General features: G+C 41.9%; 1 protein-coding gene across 1 annotated transcript; it reads left to right on the forward strand.

Annotated features, from left to right (window-relative positions):
- The first annotated feature begins 147 nt into the window (after positions 1-147).
- On the forward strand, positions 148-24,295 carry LOC123635269 (quinone oxidoreductase-like protein 2). Its single transcript, XM_045547286.1, has 10 exons — positions 148-255; positions 350-458; positions 2,501-2,597; positions 3,939-3,997; positions 4,551-4,616; positions 5,407-5,516; positions 6,383-6,464; positions 10,411-10,592; positions 13,036-13,264; positions 23,053-24,295. The coding sequence occupies exons 1-10, from the start codon at positions 206-208 to the stop codon at positions 23,119-23,121; spliced, it is 1,053 nt and encodes a 350-aa protein (XP_045403242.1). The 5' UTR covers positions 148-205; the 3' UTR covers positions 23,122-24,295.
- Positions 24,296-27,654: the final 3,359 nt, after the last annotated feature.

The following is a 27,654-nucleotide window of genomic DNA, read 5'->3' on the forward strand; positions in this document are numbered from 1 at the left end:
GCGTCCATCCTCCCTCCGGCCCAAGAAGGAGGGCGCTGGAAGGCGGCTGCGTCGCTCCGCCGGGGTTGGGTCGCCGCGGCCAGCCGGGGCGCGTCCCAGGACGCTTCGCGGAGGCCCCTCCACTTTCCCCGGGGCGTGGCCCGCGCCGTGTGGCTCTTCCTGCCGCACTGCGGCCACTTCCCCTCGCCGCTCGCTCCGCGGGGCCATGGCGGCGGTGCTCCGGGGCCGGTGCCTCCCGCGGGCGTGGTTGTGCAGGTGCAGCCCCGACTTCTCCCTGAGCCCCGCAAGGCAGCCCCCGGGTGCGGCCCGAGCGGCGGCCCGAGTAACCCGGCTCTGTTCCGTGTTGCAGGAAAGCCGGGCAGGGCGGCGGCCGGGACTACCGCGCCGCGCTTTGCACGGAGCTGAAGCAGCCCCTGACCATCGAAGAGGTGGCCCCCAGCCCTGTAGGGCCTCGCGAGGTAGGGTGACTGGCCCGGCCCCTTCCATCCTCCCCTTCTCCCCGCCACTGCACACCCCGCAGGCTTCCTTCTTGAGTCACGCTCCCAGTTCCCAGGCTAGGGGGCGACCGGGAGACTGGAGCGCAATTTGGTTCTGGGCTGGGTCAAAAGGAAGTTTGTTCCCCTAAACACACTATAGGCCTCTCTCTGAAGGTTGCAGAGCTTTGCCTTAGAAGCAGAGAACTCTGATTTGCACACGACTTTGCATATGCAAGTTTTTGATTTAATACAGATAAATGGGCCCGATCCTTTGCTTCCTTCCTCTTCAGTGTTAACATAGAGAATTATTCCATCTCCCGCGTCCCCCAAACTAGCCCAGTGACCCCCTCCAATGTTTCCATGTGAATATGTGCCTTGTGCACCCCTCTGATGCACTGCAGTGATTTGGGCTGGGATCAGTTCGGGGCTGTGGGCAGCTCCACGGAAACGTGGAAGTCACTTTGGCCTTGCCTGCCGACCACTCTGGTAACAGCGTCATCTGGTGTGGGGGAAGGAGACCCTCTGGCAGGGTGAAGCAGGCGGTGGGCCTCAGTATTGGGGACCACTGGTGAGAGGGAGAAATGCAGCTGCAGCCCTAAAGTGTCGCTAACATGGAGCTGGTGGCTAGAATGGATTACCGGACAAGCATGTGATGGCAGCCAGTCTGCTTCCTGGGACTCACCTGCTGAAACGTGTGCATCCTTGAATCATCCTCCTTAAATCAAGCTGGAGTAGCTTGAGAACACGTGTGTGCCACACAGTTGTCAGTGACTAATACGTCATGCACAGAATGTGCACAGGCCGAGGGCTGGGCGCCTTTGTTCTGTTACTTGTCCAGATGTTGCATTGTAAGGAATCAGCTCATGAGAGCTGTGACTGTTTTAGTTTTCCTCACCATTAAATCCCTGTAGTCTGAAATGGTGCCTGGCATGTGGCAGAGGCTTAAAAAATTGTTGAATGAATGAATTTTGTAGATAGAAATGTCTTCTCACCAGTATAGGCACCTCTGTACTAAAAAATTTAGACAAACAAATATCAATGCTTTTGTCTCTCAGCTTTTATTTCCTCGTGATTCTGACCCCCACTGGGATGTGTTGGTCTATGACTAGTCTCTAGTATCCATCAGAATCACTTGGAGTTTGTTAGAACAGATTGCTAGGCTTTGTCCTCAGAGTGTCTGGCTCAACAGGTCTGGGTTGGGGCCTGAGAATTTGAATTTGTAAGAAGTTCCCAGGTGATACGGATGCTGGTGGTCTGGGACCACCTTTTGAGAACCTGGCTTACAAGGCCTGGAAACGGCTGGCTCCACTGCTACAGGTCTGCGTCAGTTATGGCACTACCGTGAAACATAGAGGCTGCGGATCTAGGACTAGCCTCCAGGATTCCACATTCTGGAAACAGCTAATTGTGTTATCCTTCTTTTTAAAACCCTTTGATGGTTTCCCATTGTTGCTGGCATGAAGACTAAGGTGCTCAGTAAGACCTGCAAACCCTTGTGTGCTGTGGTCCCTGTCCTCTCTGGCCCCATCTCTTTCTCCTTGTGTTCTAGGTTCACTGCTTTTTCTTTTGTCCTCACGGCAGAGCCTTTGCATATGTCATTGCTTTTATCTGTGCCAAGCTCTCCCCTCCCGTTTTGAATCATTAACTCTTAGCTGTTGTTAGTTCAAGTGTTGCTTTCTTAGGGATGTTTTTCCTGACTTCCCCAAGAGGTCCAATGCCCACGTTGTGTGCTTTCATAGCACTGTATATTCCTATCTTTAACACTTTTATTGGAGTTGTAATTTAATATACATTTTCATTATTTGGTTAATATCTGTCTCTTTTACTGTACTTTTAGCACCATGAAGACAGAAACCTTGTCCTTTTGGCCTCATGAGTGTACATGGGCTCTCACTTCAGTACCTGGGCTCTCACTTCAGTACCTGGCATATAGTTGTTGTTCAGTAATGACTTTGGTATAATTGAATGAAATTTGTCTCCACGGATGTTTACTGTTCTGTCTTCTTGCTCTATTTCCTTTGCAGGTCAGAGTTGATGTCCATTTCTGTGGAGTTAACTTTGCTGATATTTTGGTCTGCCGTGGTCAATATCAGGAAAGGCCCCATCTTCCCTTCACACCTGGTGAGTATGGGGAGACTAAGTGACTGCTTCAGGAGAAGAAGATACAGAGAGTTTGCAGAACCATGCACTTCATTTCAGACACTACTCTGGTGGCATTTGCCTGCCTTCAGTGATGTTTCAGTTAGACGTGTTAGTCTCATTGTTACTTAGAATCACTAGATTGTGAGCTGATGAGGGCAGGTTCTATGCCTGTCTTGCTCAATATTCTATCCCCCAGGTTAGCATTGTACCTGGCTCATAGTAGATGCTCAATAAATACTTTAAAAATGAATAAGTGAACAAATGAATTTTCACACATCATTACATCCACCAGAATTCTGTTCATCAGAATCATCTTGGCCCTAGTCATTCCCTTTCCTGTCTTGATACTGCCTCAATTTTGTTTCTTCACCAAAGTGTCACAAACATCTGTTTGTAGCTAAAACTTTCAGACTCACAAATGAATTCCCAAAGAAACCTAATGCCAAAGGATCAGAGAGAAGAAAAAGAATCTATACATTTTTCTTAGCAGCCCACTGTCTGATTTTCATTATACCTAATATGATTACTTTTAGATCCTGAGTATGTGGACAAATGACTGATTTTTGTTTTTAAAATTTACTTAAAGAGATATAAGTGTAACTTTAGCATGTGTATAGTGTATGTATATTTTATACACATGTATAATGACAGATACAGTGATTGCAAAATAGTTGCTGTGGTTTGCTTTCAGGGTACTTTGGTGTTAGGGTGTTTGGTGGTGTCTCAACAGTTAGAACCATTTCCTTCTGTTTGTATTTGCTGAAATGCTAGATGGGGGGAGGAGATCATACTCAATTGAGTTATTCTCCTGGCAGCTCAAGTAGGAAATGTATGATCATTAAATTAAGAAATTTTGTAGGAGAAAGAGGAAAGGACAAACAACACCAGTTCATCCAAATGAGCCGTGTACTGTCTGAATAAACACAGTTCATGTCCTTGAGAGTCCCAGATTCCACCGGTGGAGACGTGGAAACAGATAAATACAATACGATGAATGGTGCAGGGTGTTGTAGGCATGTGGGGCCCGAGTGAGCAGGCTCACTTGTGATTCTCTGTGCTTTTGTACATTTCTGAAATTTTCATTTGTGTCAAGGTATGAATGGGACTGCTGTAGCTTTTCAGGTTGTGGATTGTGAAATCTTATGTTCACTTTCCTGTGCTTTGGGTATAACACTCTTACCTCTCTGTCTGGGGAGAGTGAGGGGCACCTAAACCCTCTCAGCTCCAAAAAGCTGATGGGATGATCTGTTGATCAGGGTTTTCTCATCTCCATGGTGTTGGGCTTTAAAGATAACCTAACCTTTAAACAATGTGTTTTAGGAATGGAGTTTTCTGGGACAGTGTTGGAGACAGGCACAGACGTCAGCACAGTGAAAGAGGTAAATTAGTTGAAATCTAGGGAATCAGTGTGTGTGCAGCTATGAGAAATGTGCTGACCTCGTTTGCAGCCAGGGGGTCTTGCTTCCACTGGCCTTTGCCTGTAGACACTAAAGGGAAAGCAAGATGGAAGGAGAAGAAGAAACAAATTCTGAATTGGGGGAAGGAAGTTGGTGGAAGTTCCTGGTTTCATTAAACTTTATTATGAATAAAAGGCAACACTTCAGTCTTTAATTACTGAGAGAATAGAGAATTCTCAAGTTTGAGCCTCTTGTGAAAGAAATGAATACTGGGAATCTAATGCGTATCAACCTTTCCTTACTCTATCCCATCGTTGTCTAAAATGTGCCTAGATTGCCTTGGCAACCTGGTGGTGGTATTGAGAAAATTCCTGTTTTATTTACTAAACATTAACTCTGAATGGAAATTAAGGCCAACCTTCATTGTCTTATGAAGTCAGAGATGTGTATTTTCTTCCTTTTTTGGATTAATTCAGGGAAAGGCGAATGTAAGGCCATGCATTTGAACAGATCCTTAATGCTATTTTCCCTTCAGGGAGATCGAGTTGTTGGTGTGAGTTTCTTTAATGGTATGGCTGAAGAATGCATCATTGACCAGAAGGTATCCCTGCCTCTCAAGATTAATGCTTGGAGATATTTTTTCTGCTTTGTTTTCTTTAATTTCCACTAATTGCTCATTCCTCCTCCTTCCATTCTCCCTTCTTTTCCTTGTATTTGTCCATATCTTGTTTCTTAGCCAAGCACTTCATCTTTTCAAATGCTAAACCTCCTCTCTTTACTAGTGTGACAGTCTTTGCACACAGCTTTGTTTGTGTTGAGTGTTTTAATGAAGAAGGGCATTTTGTTTTCTGAGTTCCTGGTCTGGCCATCCAGTTGGACCATAGTTAGGTAGAAAAATAGCGTTTGGTCGAAAAACTGGTTTGGGGCATTGAGCTGGATGTAATGGGCTTCTGCCCCACACAAAGCTTATGAAAGAGAGAGCCCTGGGATCGGAGCCAGCCAGGGTGGCCTGGTGTGGTTATGCAGGATGTGAATGTTGCTTGCTCCCCTGGTGGTATACAATATACAGTTTTTTTCCCACAGCTTTATTGAGATAAAATTTACCCATCATATAATTCACCCATCACTGTATAGTGATCTGTGTTCTATTCTCCATCCATTGGCTCCTTCCCAAGCCAGATGCTTGGGGCTTTGAAGTCTGATACACCCAAGTCCTGAACTCTGCCATGGCTTGCGGCTTGCTTGCTCTTGACTTCCACTGGGCTTGGTTGTGGGCATGTGTTTCCCTTCGCAAATCAGTCACTCAATCAAATCATAATATTTTTACTGAGCAGCCTTTGTGACCAGGTACATGTGCTTAATCCCTAAGTCACTGTTATCTCTTTTTATAGATGCTCTGGCAGATTCCGGAAAAGGTCTCCCTACAAGAAGCTGCTGCCCTGCCTATATCTTACACTACTGCTATTTTAGCGCTGGAGCATCGGGCCCGTACTCAGCCTGGGTAAGGACTGTGTAGACAGCGGGGGCTGGGTGGTACCCTTTTCTGACACCAGAAGTGCCCGACAAGGCTTTGCCTACCTCTTCCCTTCCCTTCTGCTCGTGTTCATTTTGGCTGAGGAAAGGCCAAGGGGGGTAGTCCCTTGAGACGGGGGGGTCTCATGACTGGGGGGCATCCTTTTGTCTGAGAGGAAATGACAGACCCTGAACTTAGCCAGTATGAATTTGGAAAAATGTCTCTCAAACCTGACCACTCTGGAGATCACCTCCTAGAAAAGCTTAAAGTTTAGAGAGTTGGTTTATTTAAACTTACTTCAGTCTGAGTTTGATGGAGGCCTGTGGCATTTGTTTCTGTGAGGCCTTCTTGGGTGTGCCAATTAGGATATTTCATACTCAAAGGTGCTGAAGTTTTCCACTGTACATGGAACATATATACTGTCTTGATCTTCTCAGACAGCCGAGTCTCAGAATTGCTCCTCAGATAGGTGGGTTTAGTTGAACAGTGCCATTGTATAATCACTAGAAAATTGGGCAGTATTTAGTATGAGGATGATTTTAGGACAGAATTTTGCATGAATGGAGCGGTAGCTTGAAGGAAAGGTTACCACTGCCGTGACGGAGAGCCTACCTAGAGAGATTCAGGAATCTTTTTCCTGGGAAATCTTCAAAACTGAACCAAATTAGCATTGATCTGGAAGTCACATACATAACCCAGCCCTGAAGGCTGGCAAACAGAAATACATGAAGGTTTGGATGAAATGACCTTTAACATTCTGGTTTTAAAATGTTCTGGTTCTAAAATGTTTGTGCAGTCATATTACTGGATGCTTTTTGAAGGTTTCTGAAGTAACATTCATCTTTCTCCGGCAGAGAAACTGTTCTAGTGACAGCAGCAGCTGGAGCCACAGGCCTAGCAGTGATAGATGTGGCAACAAATATTCTTCAGGCTAAGGTATTTGCATGTGAGAGTCTCCGTTTTAAAAAAATCATAACTATAGTTTTAAAACATGGAATATATTCGTTCATTAATTAAAAATCATGTGCAAGACGCTGGGGATACAAAGTAACCCAGAGCAGGGTCTGGCCATTTATCTGCTCACAGACTAACGAGGAGGCGTGGACACACGTCTGTCGTCCTGGCAAGGTCTGACTCACGTCATGGCTTTTGCAGATGCTGTTTTCTCCACCTGTAATGCTCTGAACTGTCTCCCCTGTGCTTCAGATTTAAACTCAAATGTCACTTTTTCAGAGAAATATTCTCTGTCTCTCAGGCTGTGTCAGTCCCCTCTCCGTCATGAGATTTATAAATGACCTCCTAGTGCCCTGTGCTCCTCTCTCATCACATACAGCCCAGAGTGTCGTGACTCCTTTACTTGTGTCATCGCTGGATTAATGTTTCCCTCCTACTGGAATATCCTCCCCACAGAAGGAGCGACAGAGTCTGTTTGGTTCATCACTGTAGTCCTGGCGCCTAGTATGGGGCCCAGAACATAGTAGGAACTCAAGAACTGTTTCTTGATTGAATGAATGAATGAAAGACTCATGTCTCTACAGGAGCACCTCTCTGAGGCTGTGGGTGTCAGAGAAGGTCTTGAAGAAGGTGGGCATTTAAGCTGACTTCTGAAGGACTGGTAGCAGTTGAATACAGGAAGAAGGGAGGTGAAGGCCATTTTAGTGGGCGGGGGTACATATTAGAAGACAGAGAAATAGGAACTGGCATGATGCATTCAGCGAATTGCAAATGGCACTGCTGGGACCAAGGACCTGTAGGGAAACGATAGAAGGTGACTCTAGAAAAGTGGGTAGAGATAAGATCCTGAGGGGTCTTGTGTTGGGCTGAAGAATTCGAACATTCGTTGGAAGCTGCTGGGAGCTATTGAGGATTTTAAAGCAGGGAAGTGATACGATCATCTTTGCATTTTGAAAATTTCACTCTGAAAGGGGTAGGGCAAGGTCAGGGGTAGTCTGGAAGCAGAAGGACAGGCTCTTGGAGGAATCCAAGCCAGAGGTGAGGATACCTGAACCAAGGCAGTGGAAGCGATGAATTGAGAGATACCGAAGTGGAAAAAAGTGGAGAATTTGGTGTCTGGAGTGCACCCTGTTCAAAGTAACAAGGACTTTAAAGGTAGCCTGATGAAGGTGCAGGTCCCAGCTCTGCCTCATTTCCTCATTTGTGAAGTAATGATTTCTTCGTGGAGTTGTCGTAGGAATATTGAGATTACACGTGCGATGCCTATGAGAGGGTGTGGCATGTCAGTAAGAATGTCTTAAAAGAGAATCCTGTTATTATTAGACATTGAGTGGGAAGGAGCAAACTAAGTAACCTTGAGGAATTGCTGTTTATTGAGAATTGAGAACACAAGGGGAAATGATGAGTTCGGTTTTGGATGTGTTGAGTGTGAGGTCCCGGTAGAGTGTGCAATTGGGATATCTGGAAGGCAAATAGATATTCATGTTTGGAGTTGATTGAGTTGGTCTGGAATTTCTTTAGGTGGCATCTCTCCTTTCTCACATTAAGATCCTTTTGGGAAGGACATGTGAGTTCTGAAAGCAATCTTAGATACCAGGAGGCTCCTTAAGTAATATTAACACATTTCATGTCAAAAGGATGGGCTTTTAGCTCCTCTTAGGAGGAGAGACCATAATGTGTTTCATTGCCTAGAGCTGTTGACTATTTAACATTTCTAGGAAGATAAAATTGTACCATTTGTTTTAAATAACTATTTAAGAGGTTAAATAGAAAGAAAAATTCACTTTAGGCCGGGCGCGGTGGCTCACGCCTGTAATCCTAGCTCTGGGAGGCCGAGGTGGGTGGATCGCTCGAGGTCAGGAGTTCGAGACCAGCCTGAGCAAGAGTGAGACCCCGTCTCTACTAAAAATAGAAAGAAATTATCTGGCCAACTAAAAATATATATACAAAAAAATTAGCCGGGCATGGTGGCTCATGCCTGTAGTCCCAGTTACTCGGGAGGCTGAGGCAGTAGGATCGCTTAAGCCCAGGAGTCTGAGGTTGCTGTGAGCTAGGCTGACGCCACGGCACTCACTCTAGCCCGGGCAACAAAGTGAGACTCTGTCTCAAAAAAAAAAAAAAAAGAAAAATTCACTTTAATTCAGATATTAAAATTAATCTAAGCTGTATTTTCTTTAGCAGTAATAATGGTTTTAAACAAAAGCAAACAAAGAAAATAATGTTACCATGCCACCTACTTGGAACAGGTCCTTTTGATAACACTTTCCATCCACAGCCTTCCATACTGCTTTCAAAGTGCCTCCACAGTAATTATCTTACCTGTGATCCTCCCAGAGCTCCTGGGAGATGGGTAACGCATCTGTTTATTATCCCTACTTCACAGATCAGGAAAGGGAGGCCCCAAGAGAGAAGATGATTCACCACAGGTCTCACAGAGACCGAATGAGAATCTCGGAATTCAAATCACATGCCTGACCCTAATCCGGTGTCTGTCCACGATGGCACCGTGTGCTCATTGCCCTCAGTGAGCTGCAGCTGTTTGAGGGTTCCACTGGGGAGTATTTGAGGGTTGTGTTCAGTTATGAGTGAGTTTGGAATCTTTTAAGGGAACTTATGTTCTTGAGGTGTTTCAGTGCAAGTTCTGAGGATCACTTTGGGACCAAAGTGCTTGCACTGGGGGTGCTACCCAGTGATGAAGCATTGGCTGAATTTTTGCAGCTTTTTTAGAGACTTCCACAACCCAGATGTCCCCCACAGGGTGGCTCACAGCCATCTGCGCCATTTGTGTCGGGCCTTCGGCATGTTTTTCTCCTAGGGCGATGGAATGGAAAAGCATGGGCTTTGGAGTAAGGCAGTGGTGGGTTTGAATAGTTGTCCTAACACCTGCTGCCTGGACAACCCTGAGTCTGTGTCTCCATCTATAGAATAGGAGTAATTATACCTCCCCTATATGTTCTTATGAGGTTTAAATAGAATAAATGATTGCATATGTGTAACAATAGCTTCGATTTACTAACACTTTGTTTTCCAAGTGGTTTATGTACAGTTTTCCATTTAATTTTTAAAATGTCTTACTTTACTGATGGAGTAATTGAAACCTAATGAAGCTGGCAGGCAGTACAGAGGTTAAAAGCAGGAACTCTGGAGGTGGATTAGCTGGGTTTAGGTCCCAGCTCTGCCTCCTTGTGTGACCTTCCTTGGGCAAGTTACTTAACTTTTTTGCCTCAATTTCTTCATCTATAAAGTGAGGATAATAATAGCATGTATTTCATTGGTCTATTATGATTAAGTGAGTTATTAATATGTATAAAAACATTTAGAGTAGTGTCTGGCAAATAGTAACACTGTGTGTTAGTTTTTACTAAGTAATTGCCTACAGTAACACAGCTAGTGAGTGGCAGAGCCAGGATTTGAACTAAGGTCTGTCTGACTTTAGTATCTGTCCATTCAGTCATGTTTTACCCTCTGGGAAGCCTTTCCTGATCTGCTAGGTTGGGTACCTCTTGTTCGCATTTCTGGAGCTCTCTGCATTTCCCCATCAAACTGCTGTGTCTTGCTTTCTTAACCCTAAGCTTGGTATCCACTTTGTATCCTTACTAATTGACTCACAGCTGGTGCTCAATAAATGCAAATGGTTTTTGTTTGCATTTGGAGAGGACTTTCTGTGTGTCTTTTGAACCATCTCCTAGCTAGACCTGTTGGAGTTCCAGGATTCCTCAAGATGTGGACCTCATGGCTAGTGGGGCATGGAGGGGCCGGTGGGGAGGTCTGTGCGTTGGGCCTGATGTGTGGGCTCAAGGCTGACACTGGGGCAGCAAGGTCGCCTTGGTTTCCTTGAGTAGCACTCTTTGGCTGGAGAAGGGGTAGGTGGGGTGACCCCACTTGTGACATGTTCTGGACCATCAGAAAATTTGTGTTCTTCGTGCAGGTCATAGCTGTTGCTGGAAGTGACGAGAAGTGCAAGCTGGCGATGGAACGAGGTGCCCAGTTTTGCGTGAACTACAATCAGGGCAGCCTGAAGGAGGCGGTGAGGAAGCTGGTGGGCAGTGGTGGCGTGAACGTGGCCATCGACATGGTGGGAGGAGATGTCTTCCTGGAGGCTCTCCGCAGGTGCGTGGAGCAGTCTGTCCAGAGAGGCTCTGCTGAGACCTTTCCAGACTCTCTTCCTTCTGGCCTTGCTTCTCTCTCTGCATTGCTGTGCACTTCTCCTGTAGGCATCAGCATCCATGAGGACAGCTGAGTAGGTGGATGAAAAGGAATAGAAGCAGAGAAAATCAGGAAATGCTTAAATATAGCAAAAACAAAATACCCAACTGGAAAATATCCAAAAAATGACTGCAGGCTCTTTAGCTGGCAATGTCAAATGCTTTAGAAATTATACATGTGTTAAATTCAGCTATGCCAGCCCCCACTAACTACTTTATATACATGGATGTGGAGAATTCTTGAGGCGATCATTGTTAAGAATTACTGGGGTGGCAGCTTCCCTTTCCCAAGTTCACTATGTACTAAGGTACAGACTCTTCTGATCTTACTGGTTCCTGAAGCAGCCAGCACTGTGGATATTTCCTTGACTTATTTTATTAAAAAAAAACACTGGAGATTTAGTGGGACTGTTATATCATACCAGTTCTCTTTCTGCTTTCAGTCAGGAATTCTAGAGTATTCTGAATATTGGTTTCATGTCTCATGTCATCCTGGCAAGCATACTTTTGTGGTTTATCTCAGTTTAAAGCAGAAGAAATGAAAGCAGAGAGCACAGCTCACCACAAAAGGGATCTAGTGGGCTGTCCAGCCCCTGAGCCGAGTGGCAGGTGGTGTATATGTTTGGTCGTCACCGCACTGTGCCTGCGCCTGTGCTCAGAGGAGAACAAAGGAAGACTAAGTGTCTGGCTGGGACAGAGAGCTGGTGAAGCTCACTCATGTCATGCCTTGCTTTTTGCCTTCTGGATAATAGTGCTTGATGATCGCTTCTCATTTCTCAAAAAATAAGAAGCCAAAACCAAACAAATAGATACATATTTTACACCAAAGATGTTTGCAAAAGCTTAGCAATGATACTGTATGATACTTTACATAATGGGCTGCAAAAAACTTGTGAATTTTTGTAGATCATTCAAAATTCAGTAAAGAAGTGCGTGACTTAAAGGAAGTTTTTATGTAAAGCAAATGATCCTTCATTAATGTGTTCATCTTCTTATACCTGCTTCCTAAGTTCAGAATCTTCAAATTGAGTTGTCTTGAAGTACAACCTATGGAATGACATTTGTTTATACCCAATTGCCTTCTACAAAGTGGTTGTGGCAGTTAAATAGATAGCCTTGATTCTAAAATAGGTCCCCCTATAAAACTGGGTAGTTCCTTTGGCTCCCTAGTACCTTGCTTAATGGTTTATTTTTATATTTTCCTACTGAGGAACTGAACGTGGTAAAGGATGGTCCACAACTGCCAGTTTGTAAGGTCAAGGGGAGCTCACAGCTGTGGCTTTATACATGTTGTTTTCTTTTTATTGTGCTAAAATATACATAACCTAATATTTATCATTTTTGCCATTTATAGTGTGCAATTTGTTGGCATTGAATACACTTGTAATGTTGTATAACCATCCCCAACAAAAGCTGTGTACCCATTAAACATTAACTGCTTCTTTCTCCCTTGCCCTGATCCCTGGCAACCTCTGTTCTACTTTCTGTCTCTGTGAGTTAATGTACACTGTTTTTTAAAAAATTCTACTTTTTCACTGTGGTAAAAAACATAACATAAAATTTACCATCTTAACCATTTTTAAGTGACAATTCAGTAGTGTTAAGTATATTCACATTGTTGCGTGACAGATTTCCAGAATCTTATCATCTTGCAGATCTGAAACTTCATACACATTAAACAACTCCCCTTTCTTCCCTCTCCCTAGCCCTTGATAACCACCACTCTCCTTTGTCTCTATGAATTTGACGACTTTAGATACCTCCTGTAAGTGAAATCATATGGTATTAGTTTTTTTGTGTCTGATTATTTCACTTAGCATAATATCCTCAAAGTTCATCCATGTTATACACATGACAAGATTTCCTTCCTTTTTAAAGCTAAATAATGTTTCATTCTGTATATGGGGGCTGTCCGGAAAGTATCCAGCTATGCAAATGTTCTAGTTATAGTAACAATGGCTGATACTTTCCGGACAGCCCTTATATACTGCATTTTGATTATCTGTTCATTGTTGACGGATGCCTAGGCTGCTCCACCTCTTGGCTGTTGTGAATAGTGCTGCTGTGAATTTGGATGTGCACATACCTCTTGGAGACCCTGCTTTCAGTGCTTTTAGATATATACCAGAAGTGGAATTGCTGGACCTATTTTTAATTTTTTGAGAAACCTCCATAGTGTTGTCCATAGCAATTGTACCATTTTATAATCCCGCCACCAGTGTGCTTAAACTTTTTCACATCCTTGCCAATACTTGTTATTTTTTTGGTGTTTTTTGATAGTAGCCATCCTAGTGAGTATGAATGTAGATTGCTTTTTTATAATTTATTTTCCTTCTCTTTCCCCTCAGCCTGGCGTGGGAGGGCAGGATCGTGGTGGTTGGATTTACGGGAGGAAACATTGCTTCTGTGCCAGCCAACCTTCTGCTGCTGAAGAACATCTCTGCCATGGGGATAGCCAGTGGCCAGTACAGAGACAAGAACTTTCCTGTCTTATCCAAGACCTTATCCTCCGCTCTTCAGTACTGCCAGCAAGGGTGCGTCCAGCCACACGTCGGGACAGTTTTTAAGCTGGAGGAGGTGAGATGCTGCTAAGGGATATGATGCAGATGAGACCAGGAAACAACTTGCTTCTCTAGATACCTTCAGCCTTCCTTTCTTGGCGTGAGAAAGGGAGAATACAGCACAGAGTCGCACTGTCTCACAGGCTCAGGGTCACAGGTGGTGTGGCGCAGGCCCAGCCCCAGTGTGACCCTGAGTGTGTGAAGGCCATGTGAAATTAGGTTTTGAGGGCTCTCTGTCTGTCACTGGTATCTCAAATAGAGGAGAGTTATGGCATTTTAGAAAATAATTTACAAGTGTTGATATGACCCTTGAACTCCACAACATATAAGCCTAAGAAGGAAGTGCTTGACTTGACCTTTGATTTTAAAATGTAGATACTTTAAAGTGCAACCAGATGATCTAAGCTGAGATTCTGTGAACAGAATACTAAATCATGCCTGGATCATCTTAAGTCTATAATTCATCTGTTCATCACTGTAATTAATTTCATTGGCTATTCACTCCCTTTTTTCATTTCCCGCCGTCTCATTAATGTGGCTTAAACGTCCCCAAAGTGTAATTGTGCGCATGCAATACTGTTGTAAATGGGAATCTGTTAGGCATTCACTGTGAAGTCCTTATTATTTTTTTTGGCTTAATTTGTTTTAATGTTCAAAAAACTGTCTTGGTAACTCTAGTCAGCTGTAGATGGGGCGAAGTTCCGTTCAAATGCAGATCGGTGGAGCCCGAACTGTGGGTGCCAGACCCCATTGCTTCCCAGCCTTCCAGTTTATGGTTTTTCCTGCAATGAGACACATTTCTTTTCAAACAAGGTTTTCTTTCTTCTTTATCTTTTTGGTATGTGAGTCAAGAAGAGAGCATTCAGTGGTGAAGGGAACCTGACTGGCCGTTCAAAAACTGGTTGGCTTCCAGCGACAGCTTTGTCCCTGTATCCCTGCAATTTTGTGACGATACCCTTACTTTTCTGACCTTCAGTTTCCACATCTCTAAAACGAAGGGATAGGACATCATCAGTGGCTTTCAGACTGTGCTTCCGGAGTGCAGTAGGGATGTTAGGGTGGACAGGCGTGGACTTGAGCTGCCTGGGCTCTGGGACCCCATCTCTGCTGAGGTCTGGGAGCTGCACATTGTTCCCTTTTTGCTTGTGCTTTGCTTTTCAGAAGGTGTGGCTTAGAATCCTCAAAACCATGCGTTTAGACGGTTTCCAGATCCCCTTCTATCTCGTGTCCCTCAACATGTGACTTCTAAACTGAGGTTTGCTTTTCCTGAGGCTGCACCTGTTGATAGAGGATGAGGCAGTACAGGGGTGAAAACAAGTGTTGGTGTGGACATCTCTCCTCTCTCAACGTCTTCTAGGTGCTGCGTAGGCAGGAAGGAAAGCCAGAGCTGGGTTACCGTTTTCATTATCCACGTTGAAGTTCTCTCCTATTAAGCATGAACTGACGATGTCATTGCTAAGCGCCTGTCAGCTTCCATGTGCCTTTGTCTTTTCCAGCAAGGGCTCTGCATGTGGGGTTTTTAGAGTTCTCCCCGCTCTGCTGACCTTGGTGTTATCAGGTGGCTCTTTACACCATGCTCCCTGACACGTGTCAGGCATCTCATTCATACGCCATCCATTTACCACTTCTGTTTCTTTAATGTGTAAACTACTTAGAGGAATAATAATAACAGTGACAGCTCACATACATTAGATGCTCACTGTGGGTCAAGAACTGTGCTAAGCACTTTATGAGCATTATTTCCTTTAACCTTCACTGCAGCCCTTTGAAGTCTGAATCATTATTATTACATTCTACAGATGAAGAAGTCAAGGCTTGTAGAGGTGACAGCCCTGCCCACTGATGCACAGTGAGTGACAGAGTGGACATCCAGTCTTGATTAGTCCAATGCCAGAATCTGGGCTCCTAATGGCTATGTAAACTCTCTTCTCAAAAAGGCCAACAAGTCACTTCTTAGAAGCCTTATTCTATAGTATGAAGTTTATTCATCTATCATAGAATTATCTATGTGAGAAAAACTATCTTATAGTTAAAATGATCAGGACTCCCATATTTTCTTGAGCAGTACCAGGATTTATATATTTTGTTTTTTTAAAATGAAGATGGCTAAATGAATATATAATTAATTTCATTGAATTCTAAAGCCTGGATAATTTTTTTCCATGTAGATTAGTTAGCATACTGGAAAAAGTTGTTTGTCATAACTTGTTTGGGTTTGGAAAATGACCACTGTACTTAAAAATACATACACACACACACACACACACACACACACACACATACACACACAGAGTATTAGAAATAATGGTGCTTCTTAGCCTTTATTTTCTCATGAATATGTGGACTTACAGATTTGACCTTGAAGTTGATGTTAATATGACCATAAACTTCACAGCATAGCCTTTTAGTAGGTGCAGGAGGTGAACTTCCTTAGCACTCTGTTTCTCCTCCGTTGACCTGTAGTCACTGTTCAGTGCCTGTCTTTCCCGTGGAGCACAAACTCCACGCAGGCAGGGCCTCTGTGTGCCTCTGTGTCTCCCGCTTCTGGAGGGCACTCACATGTCCACTGAGTGACTGATTGAGAGTGTGGGGCTCTGGGGTCAGACCACCAGGGTTCAGACCCTGGCTGTGGGCAAATTACACTTCTCTGTGCCTTAGTTTTTTCATCTGTAATGAGGGCAGTAATATATCCTACTTCCTTGGGTGGTTATGAGGATTAAATAAGATAATACATGTAAAACCCCATAATGAGTTTAGTAACTTTTGAAAAGCCTAATATGTTGCTGTTTTAAAATACAAGGTTTAGTTTTCCCAGTTCTCCTTAACTGTAACACTTTGGCATTAATATCTCTCAGAGGGAAGGCTTGGAAAGACAGTCTTTAGATTTTCATTGGAATTATTGTTTTCTGAAGGTGTTTAGCTGTGCCATGATGGGTGGACCCTGACTTGGCCTGTGGCCTGTCCAGAGGATGGCATTATCTGCCCTCTGGTTTCTGTAGGGAGCTGCCCACATACATCTCAACCTGATGCGGTGCTTGAATCTCACAGGTCTGAGCTTGTTTATTATTTAAAGGTTAGGTTAGCTTGATTATGTCAATGGCTCTTTCTCTATGCCTCAGTTATTCAGAAGCAATCCTGTTTTAGTCTCTATAACCCATGATTTTGAAGACAAGGCCACTATTGCTACATTCCTGTCAAAGCCCATAGCACACATATTTTCTATTTCTTTTGGTGTATTCTGGACGAGAGAATACAAGTGTGCTCCAGCATACAAATGTGCCTAAAGTTGAGCTGTTTTAACATTTTGGAATTTTGCTTGTACTGATTTTCTACTTCATATTTAACTTTTAACAAGCTGCCGAACTGTTTTCCAAAGTGGTTATACCATTTTGCATTCCCACCAACAAAGTATGAAAGTTCCAGTTGCTCTGTATCTGCCAGAACTTAGTCTTGTCAGTTGTTTTCTTTAATTTTAGCCATTCCATTAGGTGTGTAGTGGTGATATCTGAGATTCAGATCAACTTGTATCAGAGCAATGATATGATAAATATATTCATCTATAGCAATGTATTACTAGCTAAAAGTTTTTACCTTTTGAAAACAGTCCCACTCATCAAAGGTACATTCATTCATTCATGAATTTACTTTATTCATTAAACATTCACTGTATGTCAGTCAATAAAAAATAGGACTTAGTCATGCCTTTAAGAAGTTAATTAGTTAATTTTTTCATTGGGAAGATCTCAGGACAGTGCTGTGATAGGGGAAGACCAGTTTCTAATGAGAAGCATGAATCAGCATGATATATTTAGGGAACTGTAAGTTACTCTGATTATTCCTGCTTGATGAACTAATTAAAACTTCCAGCAGCAGAACCTTCACATCCTAAAACAAAAGCAATATCCTTATCCTGACCCAAATTCCAGGTTGCGTTATCTCTAGAGACAAATTTAATTACGGCTTTACCCCCTCAAGGCAGGGAACCAGGGTGCTGGGAACAGCCTGTGTATGTACCTAGGTATCAGTATTGTGCAGCCTTCCTCTGTGTAATGCAGCCTGTAGAATCCAGAGGAGGAGAGTGTCCCTAGGCATCTAAAGGAGTTATCAAAAGTCTCTAGTCTAAAGCTGTGCATTTTACTTTTTAGTCTCTTTCTCAGAGTGTTATCACTCTTACTAAAATTCCAGTCCTCAACACCACTGATTGTCTGTTTTCCCAGCCCAGATAGAAACTACCAGGTAGAAAGGGACAGAGTTGGATTATTTTTAGAAGCAGCTACAATCACAACAGAAGTGGCAATTAGAGAGGTGACAAAACATCTGAAAAACAGAAAGTAAAGTAGTGGATGTTAACATTTTGAGATGCTCAAGTTGTGGAACGAAAAGATTATGCCTTCCCCCAGTGTTATCTTTTACAGAAGTCAGATAAATATGTGATACATTTTAATAAAGATTTATATACAAAATGGTTAAAAATAAGTTGAGCATTTGAAGGGGTGTCTTTCTTTTTATATTAACATTTATTTGTAGGAGATTCTTAAATTTCACTAGGATGTCAGGTGAAAAAGTATCACTATATTGAATAATACTTATTTTCTCAAGTATTTTCTATTATTGGGCTATGACAAATCTCTGGGAACAAGTGACTTCTAACTGACAGGGAATGGGATGCAGCTATGAGTCACCTGGAGATGATTGACATGGGGGCTGAGTGAAATATCTGTCTTTGACCTCTTTCCACCTCCTCAAAGCGAGTCTAAATTTGCTTAGATAGGAAAGGTCTCTGTAAAGCACAATGCCCTGAAAGACAGATGTTTTTGAAACCAAGGATTTCATGCTACAGAGAGATTGCCATGATTGATTTGTTTCTCTGCTTATTTTAATTTATATTTTTTGGTATGCTTTTTTGGAAGATCTCAAATGAAAAGGGCTGGTTAATCATAATCCTCATTTCAAAGCACATTTTCATTGTTGGGCCATGCAAAGCCCATCTTCTGTTTTCATGTCTGTTATATTTATGAACGTCTGTATTTACTTCCTCCCTTTAATCTCATTTCCCACTGTCTCTCCTCACTCTTTTTTCTCCCTTCTGAGGCAGTCTCTGTAACATGTCTGATACATGTCTTTGGATTTATATTTCCTTGTAAAACATTCAGAATTAATCTGTGTTAATTTATTTTCTAGTTACACAAATGGTGTTGTGCTCTAGACTTTGTTGTGTTTCTTAACTTCTCCCTCAGTGCTGTCTTTGTAAGATCCACGTGTGCTGCTGTTCCTGCCTGCAGTTCACTGCTCTTCGCTGCACAGCGGGGCACCGTGTGCGTCTGCCATAGCGCACAGACCCCTTCCCTGGTGATGGACCCTGGGGTTGACTTGATTCCCTGCCCCCATACTCAGTGTGGCAGTAAACAGCATCCTGTGTGTGACCTTGGGAACTTGTGCAAAGGTTGCTGTGGGAGTATTTTACCAGCATTAGGATTGTGGGGTCATAGGACATATGCATACTTGATTTGTCTGCCAATTGCTCTCTAGAATGACTTGACCAGGTTATGCCCTGCCAGCAGTGCGTCAGGATTCTTGTTTACTTGCTGCCCTGTTGATGTGTAGCAATGTTCAACATTCTGATTTTTGCCAAACTGATAAGGCATAATGTGGCATCTTATTATTTTAACTTGAATTTCCCTGATTTCTAATAAATTTAAGGATCTCTTTATATATTTGCTAGCCATTCAGGTTTCCAGTGCTTTGAATTGAAATTTAAGCTCATTGTGTAGTTTTGTTTGGCCTTCTGTTTTTTTTTTCTTTTTAATAATTTGCAAAAGTTCCTTGTGTAATCTGTGCTTGTCAAACTGTGATATGCATGCAAATTACCCGGGAATCTTGTTAACATTCAGATTTTGATTCAATAAAGGTAGGATGGGCCGGGCGCGGTGGCTCATGCCTGTAATCCTAGTATTCTGGGAGGCTGAGGCGGGCAGATCGTTTGAGCTCAGGAGTTCGAGACCAGCCTGAGCAAGAGTGAGACCCCGTATCTACTAAACATAGAAAGAAATTATACAGACAGCTAAAAATATGTATAGAAAAATTAGCCGCGCATGGTGGCGCATGCCTGTAGTCCTAGCTACTCGGGGGGCTGAGGCAGGAGGATTGCCTGAGCCCAGGAGTCTGAGGTTGCTGTGAGCTAGGCTGATGCCACGGCACTCTAGCCCGGGCAACAGAGTAAGACTCTGTCTCAAAAAAAAAAAAAAAAAAAAAAAAAGGTAGGATGAAGCTCAAGATTGTGCATTTCTGATAAACTTTCAGATGATGTAGAAGCCTATGGTCCTTGAGCCACCCCTTGAGTAGCAAGGTTCTAGATGTTAGTTTGAGACTTTGCAAAAGTCGCCTTCCAAATTTGTCATGCTGCTGTCACCTTTATATTTAATGTAATCAAACACTAAATATTTTACATTATGGTTATGTTGTTGGGGACTTGTTTTAAAAGTCCTCATTATCCCTGGGTCACAATGATTTTCTTCTCAATTTTTCTCTATTAAGTTTATAGTTTTGTTTCACACTTAAGGATTTAATATATTCAAAGTCACTTTGTATTGGGTATGAGTCAGGTAGCCTTTTTTTTTTTTTTGACTTTTTATAGTGAGCTGAATTTCCCAGTACCAAATATTCCACTGTTTTTCCATCGATTTGTGGTGCTCCTTTCATCTTATTTCAGGTTCCAGGCTACACATGTGTCTTCTCTCTGCTTTCTATTCTATTTTCTTGGTTTACGTATCTGTTCCTATACCTGTATCAGAATTTTTATGTTTATAGCTTTGAATGTTTTAATACATGATAGGGTAACTCTTCCATCTTTGTTCTTTTTCAAATTTGACTTAGCTACTTGTGAATCTTTATACTTTTAGATAAATTTAAGAATAAATTTGTTTAGCTCCTCAAGAACTCTGCCTGACATCTTGAATGGAATTGCATTGATTTTATATATTAATTTGGGGGAGAATTGATATTTTTACAATGTTAAGTTGTCTAATCTGTGAACAAGTGAACAGGGATATATTGCCATTTATTTAGATCTTTCAGGTCTTGTTTGTTCATTTTGAAATAGGGTCTTGCTCTGTTACCCAGGTTGGAGTGCAGTGACCCAATCATAGCTCACGGTAGCCTTGAACTCCTGGGTTCAAGGGATCCTCCTGCCTCAGCCTCCTGAATAGCTGGGACTATAGTGGTGCCCCACCATGCTTGGCTAATTTTTAAAATTTTTTTGTAGAGACTTGAATTCCTGACCTCAAGTCATCCTCCCTCCTTAGCCTCCCAGAGTTGCTGGAATTACAGGCACAAACCACTGCACCTGGCCTCTTTTAGGTCTTTTACTAGAGTTTAAAGTTTTTCTTCTTAAGGTCTTGTGGATTATTCTTAGTAAGTTTAATTATAAGTACTTTACTGTTTTTATTGCCTTTGAGAATGATATTTTATTTCTGTAAATTGTCTAGTTACTTCTGATACAGAGAAATGTCAGTAATTTTTATAAGCTGATCTTATCTCACAACCTTGCTGATCTTTCTTGTTTGTTGCTTTGATTAGTTTTTCTATGTAGATTATTATATTGTTTGCAAATAATGATACTTTATTCTACTCTTCTTTGCTTTTTAATTTCATTTTTAATTTATCATTTATTTTATTTTAAAAATAGACTATTTTTGAGCAGTTTTAGGTGTATAGAAAAATTCAACAGAAAGTATAGAGAGTTCTCCTATGCTCTCCCTTCCATTGCCCAGTTTCCAGTATATTATTAACATCTTGCATTGGCGTGATATGTTTATTATAATTGATGAACCAACATTGATACATTATTAACTAAATCTATAGTTTACAATAAGGTCAGCTCTTTATATTGTACAGTTCTGTGGGTTTTGCCAAGCGCGTAACATCTTGAATCCACCATTAAGTATCGTATAGAATGGCTTCACTGCTCTGAAAAATCTCTGGGCTCCACATAGTCATCCCTGGCCCCCTAAATCCCTGGCAGCCACAAACTTTTCACTGTCTCCATAGTTTTGCATTTCCCAGAATGTTGTATGGTTGGAATCATACTGTATATAGCCTTTTCAGACTAGCTTCTTTCACTGAACAAAATGCATTTAAGATTCCTCCATGTCTTTTCATGGCTTGATATTCCATTGTATGGATGTACTACAGTTTGTTTATCCATTCACCTATGGAAGGACATATTGGTTGCTTCCAAGTTTTAGCAATTGTGAATAAAGCTGTTGTAAACATTCACATGCAGGTTTTTGTATGGACATTCAATTCATTTGGATAAATACCTAGGAATGCAATTGCAGGATTATGTGGTACGGGTATGTTTTCTTTTGTAAGAAACTGCCAAACTGTCTTCCAAAGTGGCTGTACCATGTATTCCTTGTAGCAACAACTAAGAGTTTCTATTGCTCCACATCCTTGTCAGCATTTGGTTTTAATGTTTTGGGTTTTAGCCATTCTAATAAGTGTACAGTGGTATCTCATTGTTGTTTTAATTTGTAATTCTCTAATGACCTATGATATTGGGCATATTTTTATATACTATTTGCCATCTATATATCTTCTTTGGTGAGGTGTCCAGATCTTTTTTTTTTTTTTAAATAGAGATGGGGTTTTTATGTTGCCCAGGCCAGTCTTGAACGCCTGGCCTCAAGTAATCCTCCCACCTTGGCCTTCCAAAATGTTGGGTTTATAGGCGTGAGCCACTGTGCCTGGCCTGTTCAGATCTTTTGCCTTCTTTTTATTGATAATTGGGTTTTTTTCTTATTGTTAAGTTTTAAGAATACTCTGTATATTTTAGATACAGAGAATCAGATATGTGTTTTGCAAAGATTTTCTCCCAGGCTGTGGTTTGTGTTTCATTATTTTAACAGTGTCTTTTGCAGAGCATAAGTTTTTAATTTTAATGAAATCAATTTACTAATTTTTTTTTCATGGATTATGCTTTTGGTGCTGTATATAAAAACTCATTGCCAAACACAAGGTAACCTAGATTTTTCCTGTGTTTTCTTCTGGAAGTTTTATAGTTTTGCATTTTACATTTAGATCCATGATCCATTTCGAGGTAATTTTAGTGAAGGGTATAAGGCCTGTATTTAGATTCGTATTTTTGCATGTTGACATCCAGTTTTTTAGCACCGTTTGTTGAAAGACTGTCCTTTCTCCATTGAATTGCTTTTGTTCCTTTGTCAAAGATCAGTTGACTCCATTCGTGTGGATTTATTTTTGGGCTCTCTATTCTGTTCCATTGATCTATTTGCCTATTCTTTCACCAATATCACACTGCCTTGATTACTGTAGCTGCTTTTTAGTATATATTTTGTAACCTTATACTTCTGAAAAAAGGTTTAAGATAGATTACAATTTTAGTTACACAGGAAATAGGGCGATTTTAATAAAAAGATAAAAATTGTAAAAAATATGTATTGATTCTTCTGCGAGAGACTCCATTTTTCAAAAGCTGGAACACACAGAACTATCACAGTAGAGTGTGGACAGGCCTGGGGACATTTTACCTGCTGGCATTTATCTGAACACATTGAGAATTATAGGTTTAGACAGAGGGAAGTACTGAGGTTAGGTTATTCTTAAGTATTAGTGTTTTTCATTGCATTTGTGATGATTAGTTAGCATTGCATAGTTAGTTATATACAATTCATTGGAGACACATCCTAACACTTTATATACTTTATAACTGAACCAGCAACAAACATTTGTTGAAATATGCATACGTGCATGTCTGATCACATTTTTTTGAATTTTATTTTTTAGGTCAATGATGCCTTCCTTCACGTGATGCAGCACAAATCCATGGGCAAGGTGCTTCTCTCTCCTAAATAAACCCTCGCCTCAGCAGCAGACTCAGCATGTCCAAATCCAAACTCATCATCTTTCCCAAAAATCTGATTTCCCTTCTGTGTTTCCAAAGTGCTATCACCTTCCTTACTAATCCAGGTTTAAAATCTTAGAGTCACCTTTGATTCTGTTTTCTTATTGCTCCTAATTTAGTTTGATTATATAATTTATTGTCCAAACTTGGACCTTTTTGAGAGTAAATGGTACTATTAGTAACTACAGCAGGAAAATGTGTCCCAGGCAAACCTGCACATGTGGCCACCCTATTCATAATGCACCAATTGCCAAGTTCTGTCATTCCCATCTCTGAGATATCTCTTACCTCCACACCTCTTTTCCATATGACTAATTATGTCCCACCTGCTATCTCCTCTGATCTTCTAACCAGTTTTCCTACCTTTAAACTACCCCAGGCCCTCCATCCTTGTTGTGTGTTATTGCCATGGTGATTTTCCCAAAGCATCCGTCTGACTGTGTCTCATGTCAGAACACCCGCAGTGGCTCACCATTGCCTTTGTGGTGGATTCAGACTCCCTGAGCCAGCATTTCATCACAGCCTTCTGCTCTGCAACTCCTCTGGCACTTAAGCGTACCCCGAGCTTTCCTTCTTCCCTCATTTTGCTCTGCTCGTGCATTTCCTCTATCCTTCATCTCTGTCAGACGTAAGCCTTCCTGACCTCTAAGACCTATCTTTGCCATGTGCCTTTACCCTCAGGAGTGTGGTAATCTCTTCTCTTTCTCTTCTACCTTCCTGTGGCTTCTCCTCCAAGATTTGTCACTTTCATAGGGAACAACATGTGTAGTGGAATGAACACAGGCTTCTGAATCCAAGATGTGGGTTTGAATATCGAACTCACCTCTTTAGAGGTTGTTATTTGAGGTCTCTGTACCTTCACTTTTCTCACTGTGAAGTGGATATCACAGTATCTTCCTCACAAAGTTGTTGTGAGCAGTACATGCAGTGATTGGGGAAAGCACTTGGTGCCTGGTAAGCGATTAGCAAATGCTACTTTTACTTCTTTATGTTCTCCTTTCCCAATGTATCATAAGTTCCTTGAGAGCAGGTACCATGTCTGATTCACCCTTGCACTTCCCATAATACTTAGCAAAGTGAGTTATACTTGGTAACTACTCAATAAAGTGAATTGAATTTGAATTATCTGCAAGTCTTACACTGTGGGATTAAATTAAGAATGTGTTGCCCTAGAAACAACCCAGATGTCCTTTGACAGGCAAATGGATAAACAAAATATGGTATATACACAAAATGGAATATTATTCAGCCTTAAAAAGGAATGAAATTCTGACATGTGCTACAACATGATGAACCTTGAAGACACTATATGTGAAGTACGCCAGCTGCAAAGTACAAATACTGTGTGGTTCTGCTTAATGTGAAGTGCCGAGAGTAGTCAAATTCAAAGAGACAAAAAGTACTGGTTGAGCGTCCCAAATCCCAAGATCCGAACTTTGAAATGCTCCAAAGTCTGAAGCTTTTTGAATTCTGAAATGCTTATTGGAGCATTTCAGATTTTGGATTTTCAGGTTTGGGATGCTCAACGAGTATAATGCAGATATTCTAAAATCCAAAAAAAATCTGAAATCCAAAACACTTCTGGTCCCAAGCACTTTGGAAAAGCGATACTCAACCTGGGGAATGGTGGTTGCCAGAGGGACGGGGAATGGAGAGTTACTGTTTAATGCTACAGAGTTTCAGTTTGGGAAGAGGGAAAAGTTCTGGAGGTGGATGATGGTGATGATTGCACAACAGTGGGAATGTATTTAATGCCACTGAACTGCACACTTAAAATGGTAAATTTTATTTATGTTTTATGACAATTAAAAGAAGTTTTAAGAAAAGAATATGTCTTCACTTCTGAGTGCATCCGTTAGGGAAGAGAGCAGGGAGTGTGTGGAGGGCCCAGCTTAGGCTGAAGTAAGCTCCAGTCTGCCTGGGCCTGGTTGTCTGGAGAGGTTTTGTTTGTTTGCTGGGTGCTGAACATTGTACTCCATTCTTCCTGCTGCAAGAGGGATAATTCTCAAAAAGGAGAGGGTGGGGATAAAAACAGGTGCCTGACACGGCAGGAACGTGTGGGTACTTCTATGTATTCCTGATGAGGTTCTCTTCCAATAATGTGGTAAGAGGCTTTGTTTTCTAAGTACCTTAGGCCATTTAGAAACACTTACCTTCTCAGGATCTCTTCACCAAAAAAAAAAATTTTTTTTAAAGAACAGAACTGTAAAATAGGGATGAACACTTGGGGGAAGAATTTGAAACTGAGAAATTAGCAGAAGGAAGGGGGAGGAGAAAGATGTCAGGGAAACCATCCACATGTCTGTTGTGGGCCCATGTGGTGCTTCCGTGAGGCCCAGTGCACATGCTCTTACCTCCTCCAGGCCCCAGGTGGTATGTTTCAGCCTTCTGGGAGCTGGATACCCTGTGGTCCGTTTAATAATATGCCTCTTTTCGTGTCCCTTCCCTCAACCCCACTCCACCTTAATATGAGCTATTTTTGTGTTTAAATGAAAGTTGGTTTTCAAAAATATTAAGAAACTCAACTTTGAGTCTAATTTTCAAATTTCCTGACACCATTTGGCATCCCTAATGACATGCCTGGTAGACCATGAGAGAGAAGAAAGACAAATCAGGATTGGGAAAAGTGCGCAAGCCCAGCCAGGAGCTGCCTTTTCCACTGCTCAGAGCTGATCAGTAGGTGTCACAAGTAATAAAGATCTGTTGACCCCAGGTCACTAAAGTCAAAATGACTTAGATTGAAAGAGGCAGTCATTAAGGAGAGCAAGTTTCTTCAGATTTAACAAGTATTGGTCGGAACCTCTAATGAACTTCTTTCTGCTCGCCTGTGTTCCTGCCTCATTGGAATGATTTGATTTGAACGCATTTGACTCATATTTTAGTCATCATTTGGTTGTTCCACCATCTGAGCAATTAGTCTGAAAAAAGAATAAACGCAGCTCCAAGTGACAGTGTTTATTCTATGTCTATAGACTTTCCCCACTCTTCCCTGTAGGCCGACTGCTGGAGAAATCACACCCACACACCTGCCTCTCCTTTCTCAGTAAGTGTGGGTCTGTCCACCTGCACACGTTTCTCTCAACAGTCAAAGTGGGGTTTTGTGCTATTAGCTGTAGAATGATCCTGTCTACACACCGCCAGTTATATCTGTCCCTGCTCCTTCCTCTGTAATGTGTGTGAATTTAAAAAACTATCTTTTCTATTTGAGCTATGGTAAAGACAATAAATCTTTGTTATTCGACAAGTGAAGGGAAATAGAGGTGCCTTCACATACTCACTTGTCTTTAATAAAAAGAAATCTGAGTGAACTAAAAAATTCATGCTATTATTTCTTTCTCTTATTTTTCCTTCTAAGTTTGTATAAGGGAATCAAAGAGCAGTGATTTTTTTTTGGAAATCTTTTTTATTTATAAAAGTCATGTGAGGGGAGGCGTAATTAAAGGACACTCTAGCATTTTCAATTGTTCTCTTCCATTTTGCATATTCATCAGAGGTTACTGCTAGATTGAAGATATGACTTGGAAATATGCTGGTTTCTGGAACTTTATCATTGTTGAGGAATCATATAAAAGGTAGCTTTTTTCCTTTCTCACTATATTTATAAATGGTCAGTTTCCTGAACTTTGGTAAATTGCATCATTATTTTAAAAATGGTGTTACTAAAATAATTACAACAATACCATATGGTCACTGAAAAAAGTGAAACCACCCAGATGTTTGTGAGTAGAAATTGTTACCCTATTTTTCTCTATCCTTTCTCATTTCCAGTTTGGTGTTAGTTTTGCAGACCTTTTCAAACACACACACATAGGTTTTTTTTTTTTTAATAAAGATATATAGGTTTAAAAATGGTCTCTAATGTCGTGTGTGTGTGTGTGTGTGTGTGTGTGTGTGTGTGTGTGTCTGTGTGTGTGAGTGTGTGTGTGTTTTGAGACAGGGTCTCATTCTGTCGCCCAGGCTGGAGGGTAGTGGCATGATCATAGCTCACTGCAGCCTCAAACTCCTGGGCTCAAGGGGTCCTCCTGCCTCAGCCTCCTGAGTAGCTGGGACTACAAACATGAGCTACCACGCCCAGCTAATTTTTCTATATTTTTGGTAGATGGGGTCTCACATTTGCTTAGGATGATCTGGAACTCCTGACCTAAAGCAATCCCCCTGCCTCAGCCTCCTGAAGTACTAGGATTTCAGGCGTGAGACACTACGCTCAGCTGGAGGCTTCTAGAAATTTAATTCTAGGGATTTAAATAGGGGAGGAAGGGAGAAATATTCCAGGACGCTGTGGCTAATGAAAGCATGATGAATAAAAGGATCTGAAAGAAGGCTAGTGGGACTGAAGCTTGAGAAATGAGGGAGAGCACCGTGGGATGAGGCTGGGGCTGGAGACAAGGTCAGGCAGGGGTCTGTAGGCAAGTTATGGGAGTTTTGACTTTACCCTAAAAGCAGTGAGATGCCACTGAAATGTTGTATGCAGGGGTGGGGCAGGG

This window comes from Lemur catta, chromosome 3 (genome assembly GCF_020740605.2).
Source record: "Lemur catta isolate mLemCat1 chromosome 3, mLemCat1.pri, whole genome shotgun sequence".
Classification (NCBI taxonomy): Eukaryota; Metazoa; Chordata; class Mammalia; order Primates; family Lemuridae; genus Lemur; species Lemur catta.

What these genes read in the sequence shown, in the direction of transcription:
- LOC123635269 (XM_045547286.1), top strand. Translation starts at nt 206, where the DNA reads ATGGCGGCGGTGCTCCGGGGCCGGTGCCTCCCGCGGGCGTGGTTGTGC. An exon ending in CCATCTTCCCTTCACACCTG is followed by an intron (nt 2,598 to 3,938) that starts GTGAGTATGGGG and finishes AATGTGTTTTAG; the next exon opens with GAATGGAGTTTTCTGGGACA. An exon ending in AATGCATCATTGACCAGAAG is followed by an intron (nt 4,617 to 5,406) that starts GTATCCCTGCCT and finishes CTCTTTTTATAG; the next exon opens with ATGCTCTGGCAGATTCCGGA.